General features: G+C 42.5%; 1 protein-coding gene across 1 annotated transcript in view; it reads left to right on the plus strand.

Annotated features, from left to right (window-relative positions):
* Nucleotides 1-22,787, plus strand: part of PTH2R (parathyroid hormone 2 receptor) — a 1,094,265-nt gene that overhangs the window by 532,633 nt on the left and 538,845 nt on the right. The window contains exons 6-7 of the mRNA XM_069221390.1: nucleotides 9,896-10,082; nucleotides 21,897-22,050. Coding sequence (XP_069077491.1) covers nucleotides 9,896-10,082; nucleotides 21,897-22,050 — 341 coding nt within the window. The remainder of the gene's footprint in view (nucleotides 1-9,895; nucleotides 10,083-21,896; nucleotides 22,051-22,787) is intronic.

Consider the following 22,787-nt stretch of genomic DNA (forward strand, 5'->3'; position numbering starts at 1 on the left):
GTTGTCTGCCCTGATGAAATACATGCGGAGCTACATTGTTTTCCCTGAGGTGGGCTATTTGGCTACAGTGAAGGGTGATTTCTATGCCCTTGGACATATTCCCAACATCATTGGTGCCATTGATGGGACCCATGTGGCTTTGGTTCCCCCCAGTGAAAGTGAACAGGTGTACAGGAACAGAAAAAGTTATCATTCGATGAATGTCCAGGTGGTCTGTTTGGCTCACCAGTACATCTCCCATGTAAATGCCAAGTTCCCTGGGTCAGTGCATGACGCGTACATCATGCGAAATAGCAGCATCCCTTATGTGATGGAACAGCTACAGAGACACCGTGTGTGGCTAATTGGTGACTCTGGTTACCCCAACCTGTCGTGGCTACTGACCCCAGTGAGGAATCCCCGGACCAGGGCAGAGGAACGGTACAATGAGGCCCATGGGCGGACTAGGAGGGCGATCGAGCGGACCTTCGGCCTCCTGAAGGCCAGGTTTAGGTGCATGCATATGACAGGTGGATCCCTAATGTACTCACCGAAGAAGGTGTGCCAGATCATCGTGGCCTGCTGTATGCTTCACAACCTGGCTTTGCGACGCCAGGTGCCTTTCCTGCAGGAGGATGGTCCAGAGGGTGGTGTTGTGGCAGCTGTGGAGCCTGTGGAGAGTGAAGAGGAGGAAGACGACGGGGACGACACAGACAACAGGGACACAGTGATACAACAGTATTTTCAATAACACACAGGTACGAATCAACACCGCCATTTTACATGTACTTACAGTCTCCTGCCTCTCTACTGTCTGAGTTTCCCCCCAGTTTATGTTAACTGAGTTGTGACTTTCCCTTCCATTTTCAGAGATGTGGGCCCCACTGCGTGACCTCTGCTTTGTTTGCCCATGGACTACAGCTGTGTGACAGTGGTATGTTGTCATCACAATGTAACTGAACATTTTGGCACCGTTATGTCTAATACATTTATTCAAAATACAAGCAGACTCCAGATAATTTTAGTGATTTTATTTAAGTGCTAAATTTAGGGACATGGTTGAAAATCGGTGATGAGTGATGGTGGAGTAATGTCCATGGCAGAGTCCAGATTTTCAGTCTCCCAGGTGCATTGTCCATATACCTGTGGAAGGATGGAGCAGGGGCAGTTTAAGGTTGGACAGGGTGACAATGTGGGACAGTGGGATGACATCAGGGGGTATCCTTTGCTGGCGGGGGTCTTGGCATCCTACTCTGTCTTCTTCTGAGATCTCAGGCCCCGCTTGCGGGGTGGTTCTTCTTCTGCAGGAGGTGGGGTTCTGGTGGCCTGTTGTTGTGTGGGGGCCACCTGTCCACTAGCGCCGGCGGAGGTGGTAGCCTGTTCTTGGTCCATGCTAGTGACAGGGGCCCTTTGTGGTGCCACATGGTCCCGCAATGTGGTGACAATCTGGTTAAGAGCCACGACGATGGTCCCCATTGCGGAACTAATGGTTCGGAGTTCTTCCCTGAACCCCATGTACTGTTCCTCCTGCAGTACCTGGATCTCCTGGAACCTGGCCAGTACCGTAGCCATCGTCTCCTGGGAGTGGTGGTATGCTCCCATGATGGAGGAGAGGGCCTCGTGGAGAGTGGGTTCCCTGGGCCTGTCCCCCCTCTGTCGCACAGCAGCCCTCCCAGTTCCCCTGTTTCCCTGGGCCTCTGTCCCCTGGACCGTGTGCCCACTACCACTTCCCCCAGGTCCCTGTTGTTGTTGGGGTTGTGGGTCAACCTGGGTGCCCTGTAGTGGTGGACACACCACTGATTGACGTGTCCTGGAGACAGAGGCATGAGCCCGCTGGGTGGGAGCTGTGCTGGTGTTCCCAGAGGGGGATAGGTCTGCTGTGGCCTGTGGCTGTGTGAGGGGAACCGACTGTCCCGAGGTCCCTGATGGGCCGGGCTGGTCATCTGGGTCCAGGGAGACAGAGCTGCTGTCATCACTGGGGGCCTCTTCTGGGGGTGGGATGGACATTTCTGGACCCTCCTGAGCGGTGTGGTGGCGTTCGGGTCCTGCAGGGGTATAAGAGTATGGTTATTGCTTCTGTGTGTGCCATAGTGTGCAATGGGTGGGTGGCCGTGTACCCCAGTGCTGGCATTCCCTTGTGGGGGCTGTTGTGACGGTGGCTTGTGGGGGAGATGGGTATGTGCAGTGGGCATGCTTTGGTGATGGGTGTCCATGCTTTGTGGACGCATGCAGGGCTAGGTGTTGGGATTGGTGGGTTGTGATGGTGAGCCATTTGCAAGGAGTTGGTGTGATGGGGGTGGGGGTGAGGGTGGGGGTATGATTTGGCATGCAGGTGGGGTGGGGGGAATGAAGTAGTGAAGATTTGACTTACCAGAGTCCATTCCTCCAGCTACTCCTGCGAGGCCCTCAGGATGCAGGATGTGCAAGACTTGCTCCTCCCATGCTGTAAATTCGGGGGGAGTAGGTGGGGGTCCGCCGCCAGTCTTCTGCACCGCGATGTTGTGCCTTGATACCATGGGACGCACCTTCCCCCGTAGGTCGTTCCACCGATTCCTGATATCGTCCCGATTTCGTGGATGCTGTCCCACAGCGTTGACCCTGTCCACTATTCTTTGCCATAGCTCTATCTTCCTGGCAATGGTGGTGTGCTTCACCTGTGTCCCGAAGAGCTGGGGCTCTACCCGAAATATTTCCTCCACCATGACCCTGAGTTCTGCGTCAGAAAACCTGGGGTGTCTTTGGGGTGCCATGGGGTGGTGTGGATGAGGTGTGGGGTGGTGTATGTGTTGTAGAGTGTGGTGAGTGTGGTGGTGTGTGGTGTTTTGTGCGTGGATATTGTGTGGGTGATGTTGTGATTTGCCTCTGTGTGATGGTGTACTCTATTCTGTGCTGTCTCTCTCTGGCCTTCAGTCGCAATTGTGGTCGTAAGGGTTTGTGGGTGATGTGGGTGTGTTTTTTATATTGTATTGGGTGTGTGGGAGTGTTGTGTGTATGTGTCTCAGGTGTGTGTATTTTGAATTGTCCAATGTGGCTGTGTTTTGTAAAGGTGTGTGTATTTTGAGCGCGGCGGTGTGTACTGCCAATGGAATACCGCGGTTGAAAGACCGCTGTGGGGATTTGTGGGTCGGAATGGCATGGGCGTATTTCTGTTGGCGTGACGGTGGAGGTTTGGTCATCGCCAGTTTTTCGCTGGCCGTTGGTGTGGCGGCCTTTTGTTGATGTCGGGTTTTTGGCGGTTTGCCAGTTGTGGGTCAGAATGACCGTGGCGGTTTACCGCGGCGGTGTTATGGCGGTCTTCTGACCGGCGGTAAGCGCCTTTTACCGCCGAGGTCAGAATGACCCCCAAAGTCTTTGATGTCCCTGAGACTTCACAATAGGAGGCAAGCTCAGTTCAATCCCTTGAACCTTGAAAAGCAGGCTGTAGAAAACAAAGTCCAGTCCTTTCACTCCCAGGGCAGAAGTAGCAGCAGCAGGCCAGCACACCAAAGAAACAGGCAGAGTGGCAGGTCCTTCTCCATCATCCAGCTCTTCTCCTTGGCAGGATGTCCTCAGTCCAGAAGTCTTCTGAAGTTGAGGGGTCAGCAATCCAATACTCATTTCTGCCTGTGAAGTAGGCAAACTTCAAAAGACAAACTTCAAAGGAAAGTTGTTGTAGTGCACAAGACTGTTACTCTGACCCAGACGTGTATTCCCAAAGTCAGGCAGAGACATAGAATGGTTAAGCATGAAAATGCCCACTTTCTGAAAGTGACATATTCAAATTTAAAATCTAAAAACCAACTTCACCAAAAGATGTAGTTTAAATTGCGAGTTCAGTGACACTAAACTCTGTATCTCTATCTGCTACTAATGAAAAAGAGGTTTCAAGGCAATCCCCATGTTACCCTAAAGGAAAGATAGACCTTGCAATAGTGAAAAACAAGTTTAGCAGTATTTTGCTACCAGGACATGTAAAACACACCAGTACATGTCCTTCTTAAATATCCTGCACCCTGCCCATGTGCAAGAAAGTTTGGGCCTGGCAAGTCGATGCACTGGCCAGGTTGAACTAGCAGTTAAAAACTGCACACACAGATACTACAATGGCAGGTCTGAGACATGGTTACTGGACTACTCACGTGGGTGGCACAATCAGTGCTGCAGGCCCATTAGTAGCATTTGATGTACAGGCTCTGGGGACACATAGTGCACTTTACTAGGGACTTACTAGTAAATCAAATGCACCAATAATGGAGAACCTAATCACTAATACAATTTAGACAGGCAGTACTAAAGTGCCCAGAGTCCTAAAACCAGCAAAAAGTAAATCCAACACAGGATTAAAAATAGGAGGTCAGAAGCAGCAAAAGGCATAGGGGAAATCTCGCCAAGAGCTGACAGGTCTAACAACCACACAAGATGTAGCTTTTCTCTATGTGCAAATGTCATACTCCTACATCTGAGCAACCCTGAACAGTAATTAGCTGTGGCCATGCAGTTGTTCCACAGATTTGGCTGTCTTGCTGGTCTATAAATGAACTGAGCAAATCAAATCTTCTGTATTTTATTGCATATTTCTTCTTATCAGTCACATCATTTATCACACAATTCTAGATATAAGTGATCGAGATACATTCAAATAGTCAGGTGTCAAAATATTTCGTACATCCAAAGACCGTTATTGGATGGAAGTATATGAGTGTTATCACAGCACTACGGCACTTGATCTCATTCTGGTGGCATCTCATAAGATTATTATTGGGACGGTGACTCTGACAAAAAATTATCAGACATTAAGACACTTATTATTTTATTTTTGCCCTAGTACTTGTGTCTTCAAGTTGTTCAGAGAACTGAAAACTTTGATAACACAACTAATATACGGATTTATGGAAAAAAGAGATCCTCACTAAATTGATGTTGACAGTCACTGAAGGAAGGCCAGAACATCTCAATTTTGAAAATTACTACGTAGAAGTGCAACTTCGTTAAAATAAGGCAGCTACATTAAGTTTATTGAATGACTTTGGAGTTGATTCTAACAGCGACCTCTATACGAGGCATGGTGACCAATGGACCTACCCTCTGGATTGGTTGGATTTGGAGGACCAATAATATGAGGTGTGAATGGAAATTACTTATAAGCAAAATCAAGACCTTGCTTCTCTCTATGTTTAGGCTATATGGTCAATACGTGGTTGAGAAATTGTGGCAGAAAGCAAGTATCCACAATGTTGACAAATTGTTTGTGGCTGGGAAACTTATCCTGTTTGAAGATTTAAGACTGAACTATAACTTATCAGTCAGTCATTTGATAACCCAGTGTCATAAGGTGAATGTTGATATTAACTTATAGAAGTCTGAACCCCTCAAAAATAAAGAACAACAATATTTGCTTGCATTGGCCTTGGGGAGTTGGGCCATTATCCTGTTATCCTTGGTTATAAATAGGACAACCGATGTACACTAAGACAATGTTTAAAGTTGTTGGGTAAATAACATGGACATGTCCAAAGGGAGAGGGTGTAACACCCTGCTCTCAGAGGAAATGCTTTGTTCTGCCTTCCTGGGACTGAGCTGCCCAGACCCCAGGAGGGCAGAACCCTGTCTGTGGGGTGGCAGCAGCTGTAGCTGCATTGCAAGCCTCTGAGAGCTGGTTTGGCAGTGCTGGGGGTCCTTGGTGGAGCCCCCAGGATGCATGGAATTGGCTCCCCAGTACCAGATTTGGAATGGGGGGCAATTCCTTGATCTTAGACATGTTACATGGCCATATTCGGAGTTACCATTGTGAAGCTACATATAGGTATTGACCTATATGTAGTGCAAGGGTGTAATGGCGTCCCCTCGCTGAAAAAGTCCAGGGAAATGGCCCTGAACTATGTGGGGGCACCTTTGCTAGTGCAAGGGTGCCCTCACACTTAGTAACTTTGCACCTAACCTTCAGCAAGTGAAGGTTATACATATATGTGACTTATAAGTTACTTCAGTGCAGTGAAAATGGCTGTGAAATAGTGTGTGCACTATTTCACGCACGCTGCAGTGGCAGTCCTGTGTGAGGGTTTGTCTGAGCTCCCTATGGGTGGCAAAAGAAATGCTGCAGCTCATATGGATCTCCTGGAACCCTTATGCCCTGGGGACCTAGGTACCATATACTAGGGACTCATGAGGGGGGTACAGTGTTCCAATTGAAATTGGTTAATAAAGTCTCTGGCCTACAGTGACAAATTTAAAAGCAGAGAGAGCATAAGCACTGAGGTTATGATTAGCAGACCCTCAGTGACACAGTTAGGCACTACACAGGCATATACATTAGGCCACAAACTATAAGAACTGGGCCCCTGGCTAGCAGGATCCCAGCGAGACAGGCAAAACATACTGACATTTAGGTTTTTATCTATGAGCACTGGGGGGGGGGGTCCTGGCTAGCAGGATCCCAGTGACACAGTAACAACACACTCACACACACTCACAAACAGGCCAAAAGTGGGGGTAACCATGCTAGAAAGAGGCTACTTTCTCACAGTAATTTACTTACCTTTACTGTATTCTTACTCTCCCAGCGATTCTGCACACACTACACCTGTCTAGGGGGGAATTTGTGATTCGCATTCCACTTTCTTAGTATATGGTTTGTGTTGCCCCTAGACCTATTTTCTTCCATTGCATTCTATAGCATTTCCTATTGTTTGCACTATCCTATGACTAATTGCGTGTCTAATTTTTTTGTCTAGTGTATATATTGTGTATAATACTTACCTCCAAAAGGAGCATTGTCTCTAAGATATTTTTGGTACTGTCTCACCCAAATAAATACCTTTATTTTTGGTAACACTGAGTATTGTCTTTACTTGTGCATAAGTACTGTCTAACTAGAAGTGGTATTGCATGAACTTTGCATGTCTCCTAGTTCAGCCTAAGCTGCTCTGCTATAGCTTCCTCTATCACCCTAAGCTGCTAGAACACTACTGCTTCACTAATAAGGGATAACTGGACCTGATAGAAAGTATAAGTACCCAAAGTACCCACTACAAACCAGGCCAGCCTCCTACAACTACTTGTAAGTGGCAAAACATACTATACTATTCCTTGTATTAGAAACTTCGGAAATACAATAATAAACTAAAGCTGGATAAATTGCAGGTCAAAATACCTAACTTGAATATAGTCTACATTGTTGTTTCAACATAACTGTTGTTGTGATTCATTCTAAATTGATTACTTAAGAATTCATATAAAGCAGCTTATAATTACTTTGTACCAATTCACTGCACAGCAATAAAATACAAGAAATAAAAAATATATCTGAACATCTCAATAACTGATGTTGACAAATGTAATTCTTTTGTTTAGCATTCTTAAAAGATCTTCCTATTTTGCAATTAACATGATAACAACAGTCCGCTACTGTATAATAACACCCTCAAAGTTGTAACTGCCGTGCGGCCGCACTCCTGCGGTGGCCATTACGAGATCTCCGATGGGCCGGCGGGTGGAAACTTAGTTTCTGCCCGCCGGCCCAGCGGGGATGTCGGCCACAACACGGGAGCCGGCTCCAAATGGACCCGGCGGTGTTGCGGTGATGCGACGGGAGCAGTTGCACCCGTCGCGCTTTTCACTGTCTACTATGCAGACAGTGAAAAGCTCCATGGGGCTGTGGCAGGGGGCCCCGCGACTCCCCTTTCCGCCAGCCTTTTCATGGCAGTTCCTACCGCCATGAAAAGCGGGAGGGGGACTCGTAATCCCCTGCCAGAGCTGCAAGCACCGCTGCCCTGGGGTAATACAACCTCCGGAACCAACATGGCATTAAGCCTCCGGTCTCGGCCGTGCGACCGCAGTGCTTCTGCCGCGGTCGTAATTAGCAGGATTGCACCATCAGCCTGTTGGCGGTGCAATCGTCAGAACAGCCCTGGCGGTCTTTGACCGCCAGGGTTGTAATGAGGGTCTAAATACCATAAAAAGTGTTGGGTGCTTGGAAAAATTCAGCGATTTTCACTTATATATTTCCTTACAGTTTCAGTGAAATCAGTATTGTATGGCTTTTGGTAAGGATTTCATGAGGGGTCAATACTCATCTGCTCTTCAGAAGGAAGACAAAGAGACAATTCATTTTCAGTATTAACAACCAGCACACTGTGATTTTATATTTGAATATGAGGCTGAACAAAAATATCTATTTAATTTTTTTTTTACATATTGTAGTGCCTTATTTGGTCCCAATGAACCAACGTTCAGCTAAAGAAGGTACATTGAAACCCTGTTCACAACTTCAAAATAAGGATAGTATACAATTAAGTCTATGCTGTAGTTTCATTGTTTTAAAAAAAATAGAGACTAGAGAGATGATCCTTTGCAGAGAATATTTTAATCACACCTTTAGGAAAGGTATGGTACGTCATTAAAACAATTACTTACAATTAGATGACTAAAAACTATGCAACTCAATGGGAGCGTACTTCTTACACAAAATTGACAAATGAAGTCCTTGTTTTCTATGTTATAAACATAAATTTATACATGGTGTACATGCTATGTATTCCTACAACAGGATTAAGAAACAAAATTAAGCGTTCGTAAGAAAGAAGCAACCCCTATTTTATATAGGTCATTTGTGCCAGAGTGAGTCTCAGTAATTTATTTGCTCAAAATGGGTAAAATGGAAATAGTTCCAAGAGAATGTGCTTTCTTGTTGTCTTAATGCCTGATGTAATAGCCCCAATCTTGAACCAGGGATATGCAATTTGCACACTGAATAGTTTGAGAATGGAAATGTAATTTGTAATTCAATTTATGTACTAATAGGTCCTCTTGCACATTTTCTATTTGCACTGAGTTGCAAAATGACCTATCAAATTAATATTTATTAGACAGGTCACAATTTGCGACACCCCTATAATTGGCTGCAATGCAGGGACAGAGGCCCGCAAGGGACAGCAGACCTCCGTCTCTGCATTTGGATTCTAAAAGGGTAAATATTTAAATAATAAAAGGGCCTATGCTAATGAAAGGGACAGTGCTGTTTATAAAATCAATGTGTCCAATTTGGTAATAAAGGAGGGGAACAGGCAAACGCTGCCCACCTCCCTCAAAACTGTCGCCGTGAATCCTAAAGGGAAATATTTCACTGGGAACAGCTTCGTCTTTGCACATCAGTTACCACCTCAACCCAGTGGTCAGTCAATGGCCAATGGTTTGCAACCACAATTGCAGTCAAACCATTGATAAATTAGGTTGAAAATTCCAGAGAGGATGGAATGTCTCTCTATCTGTCACGCTCTCTCCTACTCGTGATTTGTAATAGATTGCGTAAATTGTTAAATGATTTGGAAAGAGCTTCTTGACTTTTAAAAAGACTTGATACATCTTAAAAAAGGTGTTATGAGGTTACCTGCCCCGCGTTCCTGTGAATCACAGGCTTTGTAACAGCAAACCACATTTCTACAATGCAATACATGTTTATTTTAAATGTCGCTGGGAAATGTAATGACTTTTTTTTAATAAGTGACTGACATGTAATGTAAACGTGAGAAACAAAAGGTTGGGATTGAAAATGTACACACACACACTTTACATTCTTGCATTATGTCTATTATATTGAAGAAAGGTATTTTTAATGTATATCTGACCTAAACAATGATATTTACTACAGGTTGATTGGCTTCTCTCCTTCGCAGTACAATTTAGCGCTGCGCCCATGAGCCTTTTAAGTGGGTAATAAATTGGCACTGTGTGGCGTCGCATTTTTGTCACACGAGCCTTCATATAAAACTTCAGTAATTAAGGGCCTCAGTACTTTGACGCTTTTATTTAACAATGCATATCGAGTTAAGGGTTTTATATAACTGCTATCAATTTATTCTACCTTTTTTATATTTCTGTGCAAGACAGCGTATCTTACTTCTCCATGGATAACACTGTGTTGTTTTGTGTGCTTTCACAGGAGACTGCATTGCACCAGGAATTACATACACATGCACCTATTTGTCTCCTTCATGTTAAGGGCAGTTAGCATCTTTATAAATGACAAGGTGGTCCACACCCACATTGGGATGAAAGAGATGGATTCTCTGCTACTTGGTGACCTAAGAAATATTATGGCAGCTCCTGCATTGGACAAATCGCAATATGTAAGCATTTTCTTTTTTTTACACATATCTTATTTTTACATCTCAACATTAAGATGAATTCACAATAAATGATCATTACATATTGTAATATTTAAGCTTTGTTGTATTTACTGTACCATTTACTCTGCATGAATATTTGTCATGTGTATAACATTTGTGGCTCATGGTAGCATTTTCAGCCACGATGGGCAAAACCTTTGTGGAGCCCCTTTTATGTTTGTAGTCCATGAAGCAGGTTGTATTTAAAAAAACATATACTCCAGGGAAAGTAAAAACAGTATTTGTGCCACCCAGTGTTGTGCTGTTGTCTATCTGTATTATTTAAAACAGGCTTTAACAAGAGACAGAACACTCAAAATGAGTGGGCCCAGGGCGCTCCCCTCGAGATGGTCCTGCTTCTGAGAAAACGAACCTGTCGCTGAAGGTCTTAGGTGATCCGGCCAAATCCAAAGGACAATAGTTCTGAGAAGGGAGTGTACGTTCTCATATCGATCTTGATTTGTGCTTCCGTCATTTCGTTTGGTTTGATCAGACAACAGTTTCTGTAAATTTTAACCCTGGCATTTTTTAAAGTGAATTGCCAAAACAATAAGCATTGCACTTCAAATCTCCAAACGGTCTACCATGAGTTCTTAAGCAAAAGTTTAGAGTTAAGTCGAGTCTGTATTCTCAAGGAAACATGTTTAAAAATATATCGCAATCATGCACGAAATCTGAATATTTCATTGAGGAAGCTCGGCAGAGGATGCCAATAACACATTTTAGGCAACGCAAACATTGCAAAGCCGGCCATATTTTCCGACTGTACTCACTAAATTAAGATACTGTAATAGAGCAATGAAATACTTTCACAAACACCTGCTTCATATAAGTACACTTGAGTCACAAGACTTGAAAACAGTAACAACACGTAAAAAGCACATTGACCACATTTGCCTGATTGAAAACGAACCTGCTAAGTGAATACACTCAAAATGGGGAAAAGACACATACACAAGAGTGAAGAAAAGTGTTCATAGCTAAAAACACATGAAAGCTGTAAGAGAAATTAGACGTATAATATTTCTCCCAGTTTATGTCCTCAAAATGTTGGGAACATTGCACAAATTCAGGTGCAATTTTTGAGGTACAGAACATGTTTTTGGCTAGTGTTAAACTTGTCAACCTTAGGGTGGTCTTCTCCTAGACTTTTTGCCTTCACTCCTCTAATTTTTGCTAACCTTATTTTTGCTTGCCTTGTGCACCTTACCACTGCACCCAGTGCTGAACTATTTGTGTTTTCTCCTCTAAACATGGTAGAATTGAAACCCAATTGGTATAATTCATTTACTTATAAGTCCCTAGTCAAGGGGCACCACCTTTACCCACAGCCTGTAAAATAAATGCTACTGATGGACCTGCAGCACTTATTGTGCCACCCACTTAAGTAGCACTTTATAAACATGGCTCTGGTGTGCCATTACAGGTTTGCGCAGTTTTAAACTGTCGTTTTGCCCTGACAAGATAAGCCTCTTGCCAGGCCCAAATCTTCCTTTTTCACACATATAAGTCACCCCTAGGTTAGGCCCAACACAGCCCAGGGGGCAGGGGGCAGTGTATTTAAAAAGTGGGCATGTACTTTTAAGTTTTACATGTCACGGTAGTGAAAAAACACCAAATTTGCTTTTCACTACAGCAAGGCATACCTCTCCAATAGGATAACATTGAGCTACATTATTACATTTAATAAGTGCTAACTTTCAATATGGCCAGGTGCTATCCTTCTCACTATACATGGTAAACAGAAGCAGTTCTATGAACCTGAAATCATGCTGACATTTTTTGGAAACCCTGAAATCATCAGCTATGGGCACGCCCCAGACTATTTACTATAATATCGGGATGACAATAGTACTGTGTGGTTAAAACAGCCTAGATAGTTATGATGCCAGTACTCTCATATCTGAATTTAACAGTATCGAATCTATCACATATTGTTTGGCTGATAAAGGGATGTCTTCTGACATTGTTAACCATAGCAATAGTGATAGGTTCAGGTCCGCATTCAGATTTCTAGGTTGCAGAGTCTTCGGCAAGTGGTGGGCTGTGTTAAATCATGCAGTTATACCACATGTATTTAAGCTGGTAGAAACACCCATTCCTGTGCTATCGCATTCGTCCAATTTCCCTGTACAACACTGACATAAAAATCCTTGCCAAATAAATAACCAACACAATAAAATTAGTAATAGCTGCCATTATCTATGCCACACATGTGCTTTATTCCTGGGCGATTCTCTTGTGACAACTCTAGGACATTATTACACTTTCTGTGTCAGGTATGAAATGACCAAAATGACAAAGTGTCAGTTTCGTTGGATGATGAAAAGGTTTTGACGGGGTAAAATGGGTTTATCTTTCTGGAACTCTGAAGAAATATATATTAGGCCTGAGTTTTATAGGCAAACACAAATATTGTTACTCCATCCTCCCTATGTTATTCCTGTTTGCCCTAGAAGTATTAGTGTTGGCCCTGTTTTAAAGTAAAGCCATGCAGCTCATGCCATTACATGCTGGTTCAACAATCTGCTCACGCTATCAAATTCTTTATCCACAGACCTAAAGCAGATCAGCTGGTCTGAAAGGTGAGTATTTCAATTGACATATGCTATTAGGAGAACAATAGTTCACCGTGTTGCATTCACATACGACCTCACGACCTTGATGTATTTGAGCATACTTGTCAAATAGAGCTAGAAAGACCTCCTGGTCAGGCCTTCAGCAATCACTGGGAAACAAATTCCAGGCAGTGAAAGTGTACATCGCTCAACATTTGAACTGTGAGCTTCATAGATTGCCCTCAAAGATATCCAAAGAACCAACTACTGGACAATAACTGCAAGACAATACAATCAACAGATGAATGTGGGACTTAGCAAAACCTCAACGTAGCACGTCAAAGCTCCATGCCTAAAGTCCTTGTGGATGTTTCAGCCTACTGCACATTAGCTCCTATTATATGACACATCAACTGGCATGCCTGTGACAAATATTTCCAGTCTGCAAGCATGAACCTTTATTAGTAGACCAGTGGAGGAGTATCCTGTCAATTGTGGTAAATGGGTGTATTTAATTGCAGACATATAAGGTTGTGGAGGTTGTCATCCTCATGAAACAACCTCTGGCCCTCCTGGCACACATTCCTAAGCAGCTGAAATTATGTGGCAACCACCATGTTGAAGCACTTGTTTGAACAAATGGAAAGCCACTGATTGGTCATCATCTCTTCTACTGGTCTGAAATGGTTGAATGGACAGAAACCTGCAGCACATTACTAAAGTTGGTATCTGAGGGATTCCTCAAATCACTTGTTGACTTACAAAAGCAATTAGGCATTGTATCATGGCAAAGATGGAGATATCATCAGATAACACACTGCCTAAGATCCAAACTTGAATCTCCTCTTTATCCATGTCATTGTCTTTGATTTGGCCATAATTTAGTGCTTGGGCTAACACAAAGGGGTGGGCTAGAGCTTGTACAGTTCTACTGTTGATCCATTATTCTCAATTTCAACTGGTGTAACTCTCAATCTTCAATGGTAACTTTGTTTGATAGCAGAGTTTGCATAGGATTAATGGTGACTTTCCTGCCCTTTCTCAAGATAAGGGCCTCAGAGAGGCTTACCTTATTTTTTTAAAACACAGTAAGACAGGTGCTAGTCCCTCAGCCCACCTTACAAAGCTGCGCATTGTAGTGAGATGTTTTGATCAGGCTCACAGCCACATTCTTGCCTCATTCTGCGTGCTCTCCCTTCTGGCATGCTACACTCCATTTGTTCATCACAGATTTCTGTAGCATGTTGCATAATCTTGTTCCTGCACCACCCCCTAGTTTGTCAGCAAGAAAAATATGTCAAGCAGGGATTGTGTCACTTTTATCAAATCGGTTCCTCCTTTACTTTTTCCAGAGATATTGGGGGTTATTCTAACTTTGGAGGAGGTGTTAATCCATCCCAAAAGTGACGGAAAAGTGACGGATTTACCACCAGCCGTATTACGAGTCCATTATATCCTATGGAACTCGTAATACGGCTGGTGGTATATCCGTCACTTTACCGTCACTTTTGGGACGGATTAACACTCCTCCAAAGTTAGAATAACCCCCATGATTTTGCCATTCTCGAGGTTCATCAATTCCATTGGCAAAGGATCTTTGCGTGAAAATCAGATATATACACACATAACAAATTTGAGTGATGATTGTTTTTTTTTTTGTTCGTTCTTCTTTGCTGGCTACTCTACATAGGTTTATGAACATTCTTAATTTCAGTTGTGAACCATGAAAAATAACTTTAAATCCCAACAACATACCTTCAGGAAAATTCAACATCTCCTTAAACCGTAAAGAAGCAGTTTCAGGCCTGGGACTTAGAGTGAGGGAGAATCACATTTAGCCTTGCATGTGAGCTAAAATGTAAACCAGCATAAACTCCCATTCCCTTGCAGCCTATAACATCTTAATTATTCTTTAGACAGGTCTATAAAACATTGTACACACATTCACAGTAAAACCTCATACCCTACCCCTACTCCCCCCCAAATCCTATACACCAACAATAAAAGCACACACTCATTTTCCCCAGAGAGAGCCACAATAAACAGTACAACATAATTACGCATATTACCAAGTTTGCTGCTTCAACACTACTTCTATAAAATCAACCTAGGTTTGGCTAGCCCTTACAATGTAATATCTCACAATAATTCTATCCCAAGTGAGTTTTTAAAAATTTTGCTAACGCACAAGCCACATCGAAAAACTCCATGTTCATGAGAAATGCCAGTTCCTCATTGCAATGAGATATATTTTATTTGAAAAACAGTGGTTTCAAAATCTGACATCGTAATCATAAAAGTGTAAACAATCTAACACCAGATGCACATTCAAATTTGCAGTCCGTAATCCACTAGTGCAGTTTTGATCAGAATCACAAAGTGCATCAAACTCTTCCACTTTTAAAAATCAAAAACTCACACTTCATCCAAAATTTTGCCTATGCAACTATGGATTTGGCAACGCAGACATATAAGGAAATATCCTTTAGTTTTCCCAGGACTCCAACATGTAACTCACTGAGGGTTTTCTTGAAATGTAGTAGAGATCCGCTGTCCAGGATTCTCTCTAACAGCCCTCTCTCCTCTCCCCCTTTGAGAGGTGGGATGCCTCCATTACTCTAAATCTTTCCACCATCCCAACATCCCAACTTTCACTGATCTATTTCTGACTTGTACAGCCCACTTTAGATCACTTCTTGAAATTTGACACCTTCTGAACCTCTGAGCTCCAAAGCTTATCCCAAAAGCGTAGGGTGCACAAGATCATCATATATAAATGGAAGATTTTGATATCAGGAGGTTTACACTTGCCACAACCAATGCATGTTTTTAAAAGAGCAAGAAGCCTTCAGGACTTGATTTTCCATACATGACCTGGCAAGGGACACACCAAGGAGGTACCACAGAGTCTGTGGAACCTACCCGTTCCTTCAGATCAGTCACCATGAGGTAAATGCAGTGTTGGTAAATTCATGAGAAGAATCACCCAACTTGAGGTAGGATTGTGGGATTGTGGACCTTCTTGGAGCTGATATTCTTCTTCAAACTGTAAAACGAAACTGTAAACAAAAATTTAAATTTACATGATACAGTACCCGTGCAAACTAAGATATACAGGGATGACGAGTCGCAAAGTAAGGATACGAATCCAGAAACACAGAAAAACAATTAAGTGCAAACATGACTCTACAAAACTGACAAACAACTACATGACAAAGAACCAGATTGTTGATAAAATGGAATGGTTCTTATTTGAGAGATCTAAAGAAACCAGACAGGACATGATAAAAGCCCTATTGTGGCATGAACAAAAGTGGGTGTGGAGATTTCACTGACATGGATGGTCTGAATGATTAAATCACTTGGTCCTTACTGGAGAGATGAGGGTGAATTAAGTATTAAGTCCCTCCTAAATGAGTCCGCGTAGTAGACACAGATTGTTATGTTGCACAATAATTAACACCTGGACATCTTTCTTGAGAGACTCATTCCTAAGAAGACTAAATTGTGACTTTTACAGTTGGGGTAGCCCCTTCTCCATTTCCCCTCGATACCCAAGGGACCAGGGTGGTGATATTAAATACTGTGTGAAGGACAACAGATGCTACACATTGAGATGAACCACAGACTTTCCTAACCTAAAGGGATAACACAGACCACCCAGGCAACTTTCAAAAACTGGAATGATTTACAAAAATCTTAACAGATGGCTGAATAGGTCCGAGTCAGTGTGTGGATAAACTGGACTCTGTTTTCCCCCTTTTTTTGATTACTTGGTTACTTTTTCCTTCTTCTTGTCAAGATGCTGGTACATACATTCATGTAGTCCTCGTTATGCACATGACTACAGTAGGCAATAGCCCCCCTAGTAAGAGCGCATAATCTCATAGTCTTGTTTCAACTACAAATCCCATAATTCCTGAGGCATGCCCGTGACGTCATGAGTACGCAATCCCCAGCAACATGCAGCCGGCGTTGCGACTACGAGGAACAGTAGCATTTATTCATTCTCGACCACAGGGAGGATTGTAGAAGTAGCTGGGAAGAGGCAACACGCAGAGGTAGCACCTCATGATGCACCATTTGCCGAAGTAAGTGGCAAATCTGGGGGGAGCTCGTTGTTACATTTATAGGGAAAAGGGACCTTCTTTACAGAGACCCTGGCTGTTTAAGCATAAGGATGCAATTACCTTTTCTCTGCACCCATACTGGGGCGATAGCATTCATCAAGATCATTTGTTGTGAACGATAACCATGGAGGAAGCCTGAAATAGATAGCAGTACAGATAGGATTAGCATGTAATTTCATGGGACTACGGTGGAACCATGTTTATACTGGGTGATTACTGTTTCCCTGAATGCATAATGATCCCCTGTGCACAGTTCTGGGACATAATTATGCCGCAACTTTGGTCGCCGAAAAACACTAAATATGGGTGGAGCGTGCATGCACTCTGGAACAACTTTGCTTAGCGATCGTTGACTTCCCAAGATGGGACAAATAGGAATCTATTGTAATTGCATTTGTATGAGAATCTGAAATATATTATTGGAGACCCTAGTAGTGCTTACAATCTAAGTGGTCCAATGATGCCCAGTATTTACTTCGGGGGCCCTGGATTTATAGACACTAGTCGGGGAAACTATGGAGACAACTCGTTAATATCCACATAGCTTCTCCTCAATTTCATGATTAACACCTGGAGTCCTTCATTTTACATAATCAGATGATTAAAAAAAAGTATTTCTGTTAGCTAGGTGCACCTACGACTTAGTGCTTATGAATTTCACCAACTACAATTACACTAAGTGTCGGTAACTACTACTGACCTAGAATCTCAGTATTTACTTTTCACAGAGGATTTAAACTTTGGCTTTCTCTTTGTATTTAGTGTGTGATAGTGCTTAATTTGTGCTTGTTGTTTCCGGTGCTGAGCACCAGCACTTATTTTTTAGGGCCGGGGCTTAGTCTTCTGCCTCAAGCATTTGTTGTGAGCAAAAGACACATATGGGAAAGACGGAGAAAGGGAAAAACGAAAAAGCGGCACAAAGGGAGAAAGCAGAAAGCTGCAAGAGTGAGCTGAAGTGCTGGGAGTGGCTTTAAATGGATTAAAGAGGTCGAGATAGCTTCAGGATTATGCTGCCTCCGTATTTTGTGCTCACACATTTAACTGCAGCAGCCGCGTGTTTCAGAGGAGAGCTCTGAGCACCGGCACGTTTCTATTTACAAATTAAGCACTGGTGTGTGACTACAAGAGGCATCGCCCTATTCCCAGACATGAGGCCTAAGACCCATTCATTCTGGAAGGAATGTTTTTTTTTATCACCTACTTTATTAAGTTTCTATAGGGGTGTCTGACTGAACATGCTCAATGAACTCTGGGATCCATGTTTTGTACTGAACACTACTTTGAATTTAAACTGGTTGCAGTGGTTCGAAGAATGCACTCTCTCCTTGCATGTTCACCAAATGGTTCCTAAAAAGTTGATGACTTAATGAATGGTTCAATTTGGAATCTCACTCTTTGTTTTATTCTTATTAGGTCTATTCAGACTGATATAGTCACAGGTAGGCCCTATGTGACCTTTGTGGTTTCCATTCACAGACTTTGATTATACCATTAGCTTTACACTTTCAAGTCTTTGATTCAGATAGGGATCCTCAGCACTGATGAATACCCTAGACCTTTTGAGGCTTGGTAAATGGGCAGAAACATGCTGGGTTATTTATAGATGAGCTGTGCCATTATACTCAAGCCCATCATTTTCTGTTTTTTAATTATACCAGTGGACACCAGAATAATGGTGAATTACCGGTAGTCCACTAAGTTTTTTTCAAGTTTCTGGATCCTGGTTTTGTCCAGTGAACTTTTTCTAAGAACTCCCTCTGGGAAGTCCTAAACAGGTGGCTGAGTCTGCCCTGGTGACATTGTTATACTAGGGTGTGTAGGGGTGGGCTATGATGAAACATGGCACTACTAAGTGTGTGAGACCACCCATTCCATCAATGAAACTTTCCTTATTATTTCTTGCACACAGAGATTTCATAGGGAATCATGGACTTATCCTGAGCAGGGGTCCCCTTAAAATTAATTATCCTTGACTTTTGGGAGTTCGGGCTCGGATTCCCTTTGGTCTGCCTCAAATAGGGACACACAACTGAGCTACTCTTTTCTCCCCCTCACACACCTTTTTGTGTGTGTGTGTATATATATCTATATAGCTTTATAGACTAAAAAGTTTCACACTGGCAGGTCCACTTCCAATGGTATTGCTGAGCACATTGTGCTTTTGGGTAGGCCAAGCAGTTTTTGCAGGCATTTACTGTCACACTTCTTTCTGCTTGCCTCTGTAATTAGAGTCAACAGTTCTTCCCCACATAAATATTGAGTAGGCCCCAAAGCATTTTAAGCAGCAAATACTAGGGACAGAGATGGTCCACCGTATGTGTTTTTAAATTTAACTAGATCACCTGTAGTGAAAAGTGCTCAAGCCTCCACTATTTCTTTATGCATGGCCCAATGTAATTTATTATTGAACATCATGCCTAAATATTTATATCAGGTTACCACCTCAACCATATTTGTGCCTAGCCCCCACTTAGAAGGTTTCCACTTTTTCCCCAAATTGATTATTTTTGTTTTCTCCATATTAACCTTTAATTTATTGGGCACACAGTACAGACTAAACCTTTCAGGCTTCGTTTGGAGGCCCACTTGTGTCAGATCTAAAATAACCAAGTCATCCACATAAAGGAAATACAAAATATGTCTTCCATCCCTTTTCAATGAAAACGATTTAGTGTTATGAAGGGAACCCTGTAGGTATGTTAGGAATAATGAGATCAGCATAGGAGGCCATTACCCTGTGGCATTCTAGAAGAAAGAGACCTATTCAAAGTCTAGTTCTACTTGAGCCCAATTCTGGTGGTGCAATTCCTGGAGGATTGCAAGTAAGCTATTAGGAATGGACAGATGTTGGAGCTATCCCACAAACTAGTGTGATGTACAAGGTCAAATGCTGAACTAAAATCATCAAAACAACAAAAAAGATTCCTTGTAGTTCCCATTGCCTTCTGCCCAAGAGTCCGCGAACTGAAGCACTGGTGTATTGTAGAGTGACCTTGTTTAAAACCTCCTTCTTCCATAGAGACAAGATTACTGGTCTCAATTAAATCTTTCAGGGACTGTAAAATCACTTTAGAATAAAATTTAGCTTAGACATTGAGCAGGATTGTGTCATCAAGCTCCTTTTGTTATGAACATGCTTAATTATTGCACCATTCCAACAATGGGGAAAATGACCCGTCCGTTTCACAACAACAAAAACTTTAGAGAAAAAACAAGCCCATCTCTCAGGTTCTAACTTTATAACAATTGGCAGGTAAGTTACACACGCCTACTGCCTTAGTTATTTTTAAGAAGGATATGAGTTTCACCAGTGATTATTTAGAGAAAAGTCCCAATAAGTCCTTCCTTTGAACAGGCCACCTTCTCCTCTCAGATACCCTCTGGCCTGAAGGGTTCGGATCATCAAGTCCCAATTTGCCTGGTAGTAAACAGGTTTCTTTCTACTAATCAATACTGCATATTCCTTTTTCATGGCATCAAACCTTTCTCCTAAGAGCCCTCAGGTAAGCCCCTCAATGATCTAGCTTACCTCAGACATTTCATTAAATCCAAACATTTTCTATTAAAGCAAGGCTGGGTGGATATCCAGCATCCACTTTATTTCAAAACCTCAGGATGGCAGTGCCTGTCCAATGGGATCAAACATTTGACTGTTTCTACGTTAGTCTCCAATTACCAGTGCAACACACTGGTACCTCCCCCCGAGCCCGAGATCTTTATTCTCTTGAAATAGCTTTAAGTGCACAATATATCTGTCATTAATCCTGGTTGTCAAGTGCTTTTGGAAGGATTGCTCCATAGTAATCACCTTACCTTTATGGCCTGGAGCAGAAAGGAGAAATGCTTTTAAGCCCCAATGATCACTACACATAATCCTTAGCACCTCAATCTTTACAGACCACGAAATACCATGCCTGTATAAACATCTCATCAATTGGGCAGCTCTGGTTTCCTTAAGCAAATGTTTAGTATGTCAACTTATCCTCCCTAAAAAAAATTTAAACACACAAAGCCTAACTCAGAGAAGGACCTAATTGTTTGAAGATCATATTTTGATTGGGTAAACTTATGCACTATGTAGCTTTTCAACATATCACTCGCACAGACCTTTTCCTGTCACAATCTGAACACTTCTTACCTCTGTAATCTGCCAGTCTCTGGGCACCACCAGGTTTCCTGCTTGTTCTGAATTGACCAAGGTCCAAAGGTCACAGGACACAGGAGCGAGGAGCACAACCGGAATGGAAGTGTTTGCAATGCAAGGAACAGAAGAGCATCCGTGCTTATATACTGACAAACAGGAAGTGACATGCAGGAAGTAATGAAGACACCATCTTGGATTGAGAAAAGCCTAATAAAGTAAATGGAAAAATAGCCGTAGTATAAAAGGTAGGGAGCAAGACATGCAGGGAAGGAAACACAGACTCCTAGGAAAGAGAAAATATGGCCAAGAAGGAACAAAAAATAAAAAGAGAAAAAAGAAGAAAAGAAGAAAAACAGTAAGAAACAGTTAAGTAAAACTAGGCGGGTAAAAGGTGGGAGCAGTGTGAAACAGAGCCCAAAGGGAAAGTTTCAGGTCGCGTTGCGGTCCAAAAAACAGGTCCCAAACCAAAAAGTGGCCCGCAGCAGGAACGGCCGCCTGAAATTTGGACCGCCGATCTGATTGTGGTCCTCAAGTAGGAAACCACTGGTCTTCGCGGCGTCACACTTCCTGATTGGGCGACAAGCAACGATTGAAATTGCCCATTAAAAGAATGGGTGGAGCACCCGGAATCTCCAACAGGGATTCCAAATCACTAAAAAAACAATTTTCAGATTTGCCTCCGGGCCTCTCCTTGATTCCCTTGCCAGAATTCTCAAAGCAAATCTTCAATATTTAATGCTATTATAGCAATTTATATTTCAAATGAGCTCAAAATAAAAATGCATTATCCTCAAGAGAATAGAACACTATAATAATGTTTTTCTCACAAAATGTGTTTTAAATGTATTTAGCAGCTATGACGTTTCATACAGCAAGCATGTGATTATATGATGTCCTACCTTTAATGAAATAGTTGTAAAAACTTGTACTTGTGTCTACACAGGTGGGGTGCAAGATATCGGTTGTGATGTTTATTTACTTCTTGGCAACAAATTACTACTGGATTCTGGTGGAAGGACTGTACCTACACAGTCTTATCTTTGTGGCTTTCTTCTCAGACACTAAATACCTTTGGGGATTCACCTTAATAGGGTGGGGTAAGGTGCTTGATGTTTTTTCATCATATTCACTTTTTCATATAATATTTGCCAATTTTGAATGTAAGTTTGATCTTAATTGCTGTTGCATCTGTCAACATTTTCAGTAAATTATTTATCTTGCCTATTGATAATTTCGGTTTCCGCATATCAAGTTGAAACAAAACCACCTAACGTAACTGAATTTGGCTAGTATAAGTGAAACCTTCCATGAATATTAATAAGGAAACCAAAGTAGTTGAATGTTGAGTTGTATTGCAAAATTGTATGGAGCTGCTAGTTGTGATAAGTACAATGTTATGCGCAGTGTTAAATTTGTCATAGAATGAGTACTGGTACCCAAAGCTCTGCTCTGAAACTTGCGCCACATGCTATTAATTGTGTGAATACCAAGGTTTTGCTGTGTTGAATCAAACTCAGATAGAGATGATCCATGGTAGAAGCTATCGGCATAATCCAGTTTGGATAATACAAGTGTAAATTGTCTACTACTGGATGCGCCCTGCCCATTTATCTCACTAGTGTAGGTTCCTGTTTTATTCATTTGCATCAGATTTTTTATCTTTCTCATCTTACTTATTTCCACTTTGTGTGTTTTTCCTACTGTTGCTTGTGATCTGTGTCTGATTTTTTTTGGCGGTCCCCAGATTTGAGTGTGGGCAGGGCTGCCTTTAGGGAGGTAAAACCAGTGTGGCCACTCTAGGTGCTGAACAGGAGAAGGGGCGCTGGCCTTTGGA

The sequence above is a fragment of the Pleurodeles waltl genome, chromosome 3_1 (assembly GCF_031143425.1).
Source record: "Pleurodeles waltl isolate 20211129_DDA chromosome 3_1, aPleWal1.hap1.20221129, whole genome shotgun sequence".
NCBI classification, from domain to species: Eukaryota; Metazoa; Chordata; class Amphibia; order Caudata; family Salamandridae; genus Pleurodeles; species Pleurodeles waltl.